General features: G+C 40.7%; 1 protein-coding gene across 2 annotated transcripts in view; it reads right to left on the bottom strand.

Annotated features, from left to right (window-relative positions):
* Positions 1 to 4,707: 4,707 nt before the first annotated feature.
* cobll1b (cordon-bleu WH2 repeat protein-like 1b) overlaps positions 4,708 to 11,115 on the bottom strand; it is a 64,346-nt gene continuing 57,938 nt past the window's right edge. For both annotated transcript variants that reach the window (XM_042336177.1, XM_007889829.2), the window contains 5 exons: positions 9,634 to 9,853; positions 9,201 to 9,304; positions 6,988 to 8,612; positions 5,873 to 6,073; positions 4,708 to 5,452 (listed from right to left, as the gene is read on the bottom strand). In XM_042336177.1, the coding sequence (XP_042192111.1) occupies positions 5,378 to 5,452; positions 5,873 to 6,073; positions 6,988 to 8,612; positions 9,201 to 9,304; positions 9,634 to 9,853 (2,225 nt within the window). In that variant the 3' untranslated portion in view covers positions 4,708 to 5,377. The remainder of the gene's footprint in view (positions 5,453 to 5,872; positions 6,074 to 6,987; positions 8,613 to 9,200; positions 9,305 to 9,633; positions 9,854 to 11,115) is intronic.

Below are 11,115 nucleotides of genomic sequence, written 5' to 3'. Positions count from 1 at the left end.
AGTGAGGTCAACAGATATACAACAGGAGTACGAACGGAGACAATGTGATAAATAATAATAATAATCCTTGCATTTGATACAGCGCCTTATCATGTCTTTGAGACGTCTCAAAGCGCTTCACAGAATATACTGTAAAGTGAATTGACTGTGTATTTTGTGGGCGAAACGCGGCAGCCGTTTGCGCACAGCAGCGTCTCACAAACAGCCGTGGATTGAGTAAGCACATTTTTTGGGCGAGGATTATTACGCTCGGAAAGCAATTCGCCAATCGACTAACAACTGGGTTCCTACTTACTGCTGAGTAAACAAAGGCGTGTGTGGAGTAAGGAAACTTGCCTAAGGTTTTCACAATGGACATTGGATTCAAGCCAAACAATGTAAGGTTCCAGCATTTGTTTAGTAGCTTCCTTTTCACTCCTCCTCCAGCTGGTAGGGAGTTGTCATTGTCAACTCCTTAAACGTGGCAGTGATTGCTCGTGTAACAAGACAGTCTATCGATCTCAATACACGTTGAAACCCACCACCTAGTGGCCCAGTTTAGAATGGAAAGGTTTTTCATACATTATTAGTTGTTGGTTGGGATTCACAGTTAAGAATGTAAAGTTTGCTAATTTAACACCTACAAAATATTAATTCATGCAGAAAAAAAAAGAGAAATTCTTTGTACTTACGTGAAAGCCGTGTTGACTGATCCTGGGCAAAAAACTGTGACCAGTACGGAGGTAATGGGGGAACTGCATAATTCAGGAAAAGGATTTGGAATAGCTGGCACTGGCAATGTGTCTCTCTCCACCTTAACATTCCTACATTGATCAAAAATAATGTTTTTATTTTCTTTCAACTAAAAAATCATTTTAGTCAGATGCTGTGATCCTATGAGAACTTGAAACAAACAACATTTTCTGCTTCCGCCATTTCCTAAGGGACAAATGAGATAGATTTCTGCAAGAAAATAATATCTGGGGAGACAGTATACAGTTTGGGACTCAACATGTCAAACAATTGCCAGGACGGTAGAAGGCGAACTCGATGGCAAATTATTATGTTCTTATAATAATCTTTGCATTTGATACAGCGCCTTATCATGTCTTCGAGACATCTCAAAGCACTTCACAAGATACACTGTAAAGTGAATTGACTGTGTGTTTTGTGGGCGAAATGCGGCAGCCAATTGCGCACAGCTAATGAACTGTTATTGCCTCAAAATACCTAACCATTAAAACTATCAGGCAGGATTTTTAAAAAATTTGTCAATGAAAAAACGTTCATATTTTATTTAAAATGATGGTTTCAAATGTCGTTGTCATGTAAATAAATATGAAACCCAGCGCACACATACCTATTCTCCTGGAGTTGAGTCGTCTGTGGCTGGTGAAGATTCGCTAGTGATGAGGTTGAAGAAATCAAACCTGGATTGGACAAGCAGTTGACATTATCCTTGCCATTTTTTTTNAAGAGAGCCGTGTTTTCCCCCAGCCTCTCACTGCTTTGAAAGTCATTGAGTGAAGTATTCATATCGTTCGTTCGTTCATTGGGTGTCTGAGCTGAATCCAGGGCATCATCTAACCAGAAAGAACACACAGACCCATTCACTCGCCTCGCCAACAGCTAATGCAACAGTTAACTGTTTCTTCAACTGTACCGTACCTTGTTGATAATGTACTATAGACTACATACACTCTGCAAATAGCCGAAAATCACAACTTCACCTGCTAGCGAGCACTGCATTCACGGAAGAAACAATTCACATTAATATCATCGACAGCAACAAGCTACTTTTAAATTCCGTCAGAAAGTAAACAGCCGGGCAAATCGTCACAGCAACCTAGTGAACGGTTTTCTCCCTGTACAGTCTGAAACCCGGTGCTCTCCTTCAAGCCTGAAACGCATCCTTTTCTAACAGCATCTGGAATCTTTATCAAACCAAACATGAATGCAAAAAGAGTTCCTAGATGTACGTGGTTCACAGCTTAACGCTGGCCTGAGATCTGGCCACCTTCCAGATTGTAACCAAACTGTGAACTCTCGGCTATGGACTTTGCTATCTCCGATCCCACCCCCATTGCACTGGAGAAATCGGTTTAATATTGACATGGGCTATTATACTTTCCTGTGTGCGCTGTAACTTGTGGTTAGAGCACTCGCCTCGCAAGCGAAAGGACCCAGGTAACTTGACCTGGAATTTCTTTAGAATAAAGGCTCTGAATGCTGAGGTCCTGCCAGTCCAAACACCATCAAACTCCAAGGCCAATCTTGCTGTGGTCAAATGAAGTATTTACTAGCCACCCTGCCTGCTATTTTTCTGTCTTTTCAAACGGAATCTATGTTCAATTCCGCTCTTTCCCATTATGCAGGATGTCAAGTGTGACTTTGACTAGGACTGTCTTGGTGCTGTGGGTGGGGCAGGAGCCACATTGGAATTTGTTGAAGGGAGTAAGAACATAGTGATGGTGGACACGGTCTTATTCTGGATAAATGTATTAATCTGTACAACTCGTATAATCCCCTAAATCGTACATCTTTCCGAGTCCCATTGAATCTCCCTTTATTTATAAGTTTGACATAACTCGTACCTTGCAAAAGTCATATTAAATGTAAGGTCCCAACTGATACAACTTATGTGAAGTTCACTGTATTATAGATCATACTCCCTGTTCTGATCACCTATTTTTGTGGGGACATTTTTAGCAACAGAAAGTAATTGGGGAACCTTTAATGTTACAGAGAGCAAAATGAATCCTGCAATGGTGCATTTAAAATGTTGATGCTTGCAGGAAATATGCATTGCATAATATCACCTGGCAGCAAGATTCATTAACAGATCACACAAGGGCACAGAAGACACACAATGTAAAAACTTATGATGTACTGTATGTTAACACATAACTCAGAAATGTCAGTCTTATTATAGATATTATAGAACTGAAATAATGTGGATCTTTTTATTTATGCTTGACTATCACCTAACACACAGAAACAGAGATTGCAGTGAAGTCCTGGAGCTCAGTGGTTAGACCACTCACCTCACAAGCGAGAGGACCTGGGTTCGATTCCCAAGCAGGGCGAAACATTGGGAAGGTTTCCTTACTCCACACACCTATGTTCACCTAGCAGTAAGTAGGAACTCAGTTGTTAGTCACTTGTCTGAGGGAAATAATCCTTTCAAAAATTTAAATAAATAGTTTTTTAAAAATTGGTCACTCAATTCAAGAGTGTTTGTGGGGACGGACGCTGCTGTGTGCAATTGGCTGCCGCGTTTGCCCACAAAATAGACAGTCAACGCACTTTACAGTATATTCTGCGAAGCGCTTTGAGACGTCTCAAAAATGTGATGAGGCACTATATCAAATGCCAGGACTATTATTATTTATTAAAGTAGCTTTAAAGATAGATGTGTCGAAAAAGTAAAAAATGTGTACTTTCTAAAACAACTTCTTACCTCTTCGTCTTCAGGATTCTTTGATTTGCAATGTTTCCTCTTGACACACCTAAGGATAAGGCCATGAACCAACAGGATAAAAGGGACAAAACTTGCACACACACACACACACACAATGGGACACTGTTTAAACTCTCAAGCCCAAAAATCATATGATCTTTCCAAACTCCCAACGCTGCAATAAAAGCCTCGCCCACAGATTGTAATAGACTTAGTTTTTAAATGATTGAAAATAGAATTATAGTACATATTTTATTTACACAGGAAAATGTTCAGAATGAAATAGGATTCGAAGCCTCAATCAGATACAGATAGAGTGTGAGATGGGGTTACTGTAGGGTAGTTTCCCCAAGCGCTGGAGTTGGGTTGTGGATTAAAAAGCTGTTGTATTGTGTGAACAACATGTTTCTGTGTTGGTTTTTGTTTTCCTCTTCCCACTCACGTGGAATAAAATAGTTCAACAGCTGATGTAAACATTTCTCTTCAAACAATTCCTGAGGAAATAACTTTTATTTTTTTTAAAAAAAGGTGAAACTTTTAATGTGTAGAACAACATAGGGACAAACATCGCAGAGTGCTCCTGTGAAAATACAAAAAAAGGCTTGTGGTGTGAAGTCCTGCGGTTTGTCCTGATGTGCTCAGGTAAATATACCTTACAAACAATCTGTACAACTCAACGACTGACAAAATCTTCACAAAAAAGTTTAAATAAGGAGCTTAACGACAACAACAAATCACATTTACACAACGCCGTTCCTGTCGGGAGGACATCCCAAGGCGCTGGACAGTCAGGGATTTGGACACGAGCTGGGGGTTGGGATCAGGGTTGGGTGGAGGGCAGTGAGTAGGAGGGTGACCGATGGTGCGGTCGAAGAGGAGGCTCTTGAGACGAGTCTTGAAGGAGGCCAGGGAGGGAGCGAGGCAGAGGGACTGTGGGATGGAGTATCCAAAGGCTGGGGGCAGAGAGACTGAAGGCCCAACTACCGATGGTGGGGTGGGCCGGGTGTGGGAACGTGGGTAAGGAGTTTAAGGGATGCAGTATTGTGGTTATAGACTAACAATTCCTTGGTTGATACTGAAACAGTCTACGGTCAATTTGCTTGATTGGTGAGATGATTAATTTGGTTTCTTCCACAGCTAACATTTCAGATTGCTGAAAACAAATTTAAGCAAAGCTTTAGGATTGACAGATTCAGGATTGGGGATAGGGAACGGATTTTAAAATCAGATTTGGAAGGCTTTTTTTTAAATACAGACGATAGACGAACTTTAATAATTAAAACATTTAATATTGCAATGTTTTATACAGTTCATTCTTAAATGCATTGCTAGATCAGTAAATGTACATGTCAATCCAGGTACAAATTTTAGGCAGGAAGTGATATACAGGTGTATTTGACAGTGTTTTTACTTTAACATAAATATTCAACATTTTCTTCCATAAGTATTGTTCAGTATTACAGAACCAGCCGACACAAACCATTTTTATACATCATCTCTTCCCCCCTCCGCTCAAAAAAATAGCTTTCGATTTGCTATTCATACACATTGAATGCCTGGTTTCATACAGTAATCATTACATATATGGTTTACAATGATTTGGTTCCCCTTTCACAATAAGAATCGAAACAAAAAAAAGCATTTAGCTAAACGTTACAGATGTCTGTATAAAGCAAATCATCAAAACATGTATTTCATAATCAAAATAATCTCTGAAGTTTTCAAGGCAGACCACATGAATACATTTTAATCTGTTGCAGGTATTCCTGCTTATAACACTTGATAGGACAGATAACATTGCAACAGCGTAGAAACAAAATAAATTTTCTCTACCAAAAAATTGATACACCTTTCTGGTTCATTACACAACTAACTACCTATTGATTTGGCTTTAAGTTTGCTTGTAAAGTGCAAGCCAAGTGAGTCCCATAAGTGCTTCTACTCTGATGAAGAGAGGGAGCGATTTGGAATGGATTTTCCATTTATAGATACATTTTCGGACGCATCCTGGTTCTGAAATTAAACACGGAAAATACAACATTATTGACTCTCCACCGGGAAATCAAAACACAAACAAAATACTGAAGTGAGAGTGGAATAACTGATCCATCTCTAAATGACAATGGGATAAATTTCATAGTCGCTGTTAAATTTAGTTTTGTTAAATCAGTATTTCTATTCAACGACAACAATAAATGACATTTACACAGAGCCTTGTCAGGAGGACGTCCCAAGGCGCAGGACAGTCAGGTATTTGGACCCGAGCTGTGGGGTTGAGATCAGGAGGGGGGTGGACAGCAGGGACGGTAGGGGGTAGGAGGGTGACCGAAGGCACGATCGAAGAGGAGGGTCTTGAGTCTTGCCTTGAAGGAGACGAGGGAGGGAGCGAAGCAATGTACAATTTATACAGCAACGTTACAAGAGTGTATCGACCTTTTTAAGTTTGGCAGCTCCTTCCCCCGAACGAATAGCATCGAGCACAGCTTGGTGAATCGCTCCAGGGTCACTGATTTGCGTGATTAAGATGGGTTTCTTTGCCGTAGGGGGAGGAACCCGGGGTTTAACGGGCCAGGTTCGAGGCTGTGATCCTTTATTGTACCAATCATTCTTTGGTTTGATTTCAGACGACACAACCTGTGAAACAAAATGACCAAAGTTTCATCCCAATTCAGAGTACAATTCTATTTATTATGAAAACGTATATTCTCCAACTGCAACGTTTAGCTGACCCCAGGATTATTCAAATCCTGATTCTCAAAAAGGTTACTGAATAATCTTCCACTGCGACATAGTGTGTTGTATGTTTCGCCCACAAAATATAGTCACTCCACTTTACAATGTATGCTGTGAAGCGCTTCGAGACATTTCGAAGACGTGATGAGGGGCCATATCAAATGCAAGGATTATTATTAATATTATAATTAAGGATCCCTCTGAACACTGTGGATAAGACACTGCTGAACGTTTTGGTAACTGTACCAGAAAGGATAATTAAAAATGTAAGTGGTTGCCAGGAAAGATGGTTAAGGCCAGTGCACTGCTTATTTAAAAATAAACTGCTGAATGGTGTAATGGGAAGATTTGGGCATTTGGGAAGGATAAAATCAAATGGACCGAAGGGACCTGAGCTGGGGGTTGGGATCAGGAAGATCCAACCAATTCAAGCTCATAAATGATAAAACAGGAACCATGAAGAATGCAGGTTTACACCAGGTTTACAAGAAGTGCTCCACCTGCATTAAGAGCTAAATCACTGTTTAAACTGATCTCTCACTGGGGAGGGAGTCATCCGACTCAGCTCCTGTTATCCCTGCAGCCAAAGTCCTAACGGGTCAAGTGGTCTTAGCTGGACAAGCAGCGGGAAAGCTTGCAATATCAATGGCAAGCTGTGTGGTTTTAGCTGTTCAGACTCCAGCAGTTACCCGCACTCTGGCCTTGTAAAGTGCAAGCTTTCCACATTTTCCGCATGTGTTTCCGGATTTGTCAGACATCTGGATGACATCCACCCCCCCAAAAAAAATATAAGCCTTGATTGCCATTCCATTTACCTGTTTTACTGTGTTGCTGTGATAAGTGTCTTCTTTAGGGGTTGAAGGAGGGACATTGATTCCTTTGGGTGTGGCAGTTACAGAGGATGGGGGTAAGGGAACAGTTTTGGCACACTGGGCTTTAACGAGAGGTGTTTGTGTCTTCCTGACAGCCGATGAGACAGCAAGAGCAAAAGGTGATGGTGAGGTAGAATTGTACTTTTTTGCAACCATAGTAGTTCTGAGAGCCTGCGAGCTCTTTGATTTTAAACACATGGATTCCCGGCTTTGCTTCTCTGATGGTCTTACTTTCCCCGTGTGAGAAACATCAGCAGGTTTGTGGCAGTCTTTCTGGGCGGTGTCTTGAGAAGCGAATTCTGGTGGAGGAGGAATAATAATGTCCACATTGTCACCATCTGGTGAACTCACTTCTCTCAGTGGCATTCCATTGTCTTCCTTTATTAAATCCTGGGTTTCCTCCTCGAAGCTCGACTGGCAAGACAGAGAAGAGGTTCTAGCAATTGCAGACGTCACATACTGTCCAGACTTCCTCTTCTGTAGATGAAGGAACATAGACCCAGGATTCATTTTGTTACCCGGAGTAACTCTGTCGCTCTTGTTCACCATCACCGTAGACGGTACAGATGGATGGTCAACAACAGACTCAGGATTGCTGGGGTTTGGGGGATGGCATTGAGTTGTGGGAGAGATGGGAAGCTGTGTTACTGTGGCTTCTATGTTAGCTGTTTGCTGACTAACAACTGGTTCGTTTTGGGTGTTTGATTGGTCTTGTGGTTGGTGTAAACCAGCTGGTGAATGTAGCTGTTTCGCTGGCTCCTGTGCAATGTATTGAGAAGAGCTTGAGGTTTGCTCCAATGTTTCTGTTCCCTTTCCTAATGATTTTGAAGGCACAATTTTATAAGTGGTCATTCCGATCTTTGGTGTATATTCCCTTGTGATTTCATTAGAAGGCTTGGGCTTGGGCTCAGATTCACACTTGTACACCAACGGAGCCTTCGAGGAACTCGATGGACTTCTGACGGTATCACTGGGCAACGATGGTACATTGCAATCAATGCGGGATCCAGTTAATGATTCTGTCGCTGTGGTGTTGACATCAGTCGGTACCTGTTCTTTGCCAGTTAATCCCTGACTGATATGTTGGGTTGGCTTTGTGTCAGCAAGTTTACCATTCTGATCTTCAGAAGATATTATTGCCAGAGTTGATTTGTTGACTTCTACGTCGTGCCCGCTTGTACTTAAAGTATTTAAAGTGGATTTCTCAGTGCCCTGTGTCAAAGTCTCTTTATTATGCAAACTCCTGTCGGGTGATGCAATAATGCTTTCATTCAGCGTCTCAGTATGTTGAATACTCAATGTGTTATTAACATCTTCAGTCTGTATCCGACTCACATCATTCAGTTTTCTCGGTGGTTTTGGATGACCTTTATCTTTTACAGGAGATGGCTGGAGATTAACAGAATGCTCTGGCACCAGGTGTGTGTTTGTATCTGTAGACCTTTCTACTGCTCCAACAGCTTTTCCTTTATCCACTGAAGTTCCCAAGGTGTCGCTAGGAGACATTTCCTTAGACTTCTCCTGAATTGTCTGATGACTAGCATCCCCTGAAATTGGTGTGTTTTGAACTGAAATGTTATCCAAAAAGAAAAAAATTGTGTTAGTTTATTTAGAAGTCAAACGCTCGGAGGTAAAAGTACCAGTTTCAAACATCCACAAGGGTTTCTCCCTGTGTTCTGGCCAGCGTTCTATTTCATTCATTGCTCATATGCTACACTTTACAGTATATCCTGCAAAGTGCTCTGAGACGTAAATGAATAAAGGCAAGACAATGGATGTTAACTAAACTCAGAACAATATTTCCAGGTGTGACAAGAGGTCACACATCAGGAATTGCAAAGGCAATTTTTAGGACAGATTGCATCCTGTTTTGTGCCCATCTCCACATCTCAAATCAAGGTAAAGGACGTGAGTGATGAGAGACAATACTTTCTAATTTCAGGTTCACAGCGATAGCTCTAAACACATGCAATATGTGTATTACCAGCTGTAACTCCAATTTCCATCAGTCTTTAACAGCCCATAAGTCTATTTTATACTGCACTGGTGCAAATTTACCGCTTCACGTGTGAAACGGGCAATTTTGTGTGAATTCAGACCAAACAAGATGTACCCATACTCTCTAAGATTTCATGCGGCTTTCATTCAGTACTTACCAATATCTGGTTTTGCCTGATCTTTGACTTCCTTTGCAATCATTAAGTTCTCATCCCGTGCTCTGAAAATTGGGACATCTTCAGCTGGGCTGAAGCTCCTTACGCTGTTGAAATAAATAGAACCATACAATAGCCACAAGCGATATGTCTGGCCTATTAGTACAAGCGCGGTGTGCAACAGAATGCATTCAGAATTCCAAAGCAAAATATTAAGGTTGTCCCTGTCCTGTGAAGGTATCCCGACCGTAACACACAAGGTGCTGTGTGCCCAGTCGATTGCACGGTGCTATTATAATCTAATATGTTTTGCCCACAAAATACACAGTCAATTCACTTGACAGTAAATTCTGTGAAGCGCTTTGAGATGTCTCGAAGGCGTGATCAGACTCTATATCAAATGCAAGGATTATTGTTATTACAGTACAGTACTTACTTGCCCTCTGATTTCACATCAGTTTGTTCATCTGTTGCATTAAGGGGACTGGGCACGTCAGTCCTCTCAGTGTGTATATTGGTCTGTGCAATGGTTGAAATATCCACAGAGACATTGGGGCTCACAGTGTCTTGTTGAAGCTGAACATCATCAATATCTATTGCTCTGGTTTCTTCTTTCTCGGCAATCTCGTCAAGGCTATGTTCAGATCCAATGCCAACTGCATCCAAGAGAAAAGAGCTGAGTCTCCGTATTAATGAATAAGACACAATACGTCATCAATTTCTAAAACATTTTGAATAGTAAATGGTTGATCAATTAAACACGCACCTTACCCATATGTATTCTGATGGGCTGTTTTTTTTTGTTAATCGAAGAAAGCTTTACTTCTTAACCAGTTATAAAATATTTCATAACCGACCTTATTTTTTTTAAAACAGATTTTCAGCACAAGATTAATATGTTGTCGTCAATCTTATAACTTTGCTTTTTTGATGCTGAGAGAAACCTGTCACAATTGAAAGATAACTTTCAGGGAAGGCTCACACAAGCTAACAGTTCATGGGGATGTGAGGGGGTGGTGAAGAAGCAATAGGGGGAAATAATAATAGTAATAATCTTTGTATTTGATACAGCACCGTATCACATCGTCAAGAGTCTCAAAGCACTTCACAGAATATATTGTAAAGTGAATTGTCTGTGTATTTTGTGGGTGAAATGTGGCAGCCAATTGCACACAGCAGAATCCCACAAACAATTATTATTAAACCACATGTATATCATTCATCATAAGCAATCGACAAATTCATGTTTCAATATCTAACTTAATGCAATTTTAAGAAACATAATTCCACAACTATGCATCATTAAGAGGACAAAAGGTTGATGACACCAGAAAGCTTTACAACACGAAGTAAGTTTTAAATAAGGTAACTTAACAAGTAATCACTATTAGCAGTTAAGTTATTCATGCGTTCGCACATTTTATGCTCAGTTGTGGTGCTCACCCGTTTGCCAGGAGTTCCTAACAACAACAACAACCACAAATGACATGTGTACAGCGCCTTTCACGTCGGGAGGACATCCCTAGGTTTATTTGCTAATCCAGATGCTAGTTGTGAGCCTTGAGCACTTGGCCAGACAGGTATTTGTCAAGTACAAGAACATGTTGCTAATATCTGTTGATTGATTGTTCAATCACAGATCGATTTCTGCTAAAAAAATAAATAATATCTGGGGATACAGTATATAGTTTGGGACACAACATGTCAAGCGACTGCCAGGATGGCGGAAGGCGAACTAGATGGACCTTGGTCTTCTTACGCCAGCAAATTCTTATGTTCTCATCACGTTCCTGTGGTTAAAACAAGTGAACTAAGTGCTGGATTCAGCACATTTTATATTTCCATCAGAAGACATTGAATATTAATTAGAAACAAAGATCTGAATAATTTTCACAGACCCTAAAAATTATTTAAACGC

Source organism: Callorhinchus milii, unplaced genomic scaffold, assembly GCF_018977255.1.
Source record: "Callorhinchus milii isolate IMCB2004 unplaced genomic scaffold, IMCB_Cmil_1.0 Scaffold6, whole genome shotgun sequence".
NCBI lineage: Eukaryota > Metazoa > Chordata > Chondrichthyes > Chimaeriformes > Callorhinchidae > Callorhinchus > Callorhinchus milii.
The sequence above is the reverse complement of the archived record's forward strand: the minus strand, read 5'-3'. Positions and strand labels throughout refer to the sequence as shown.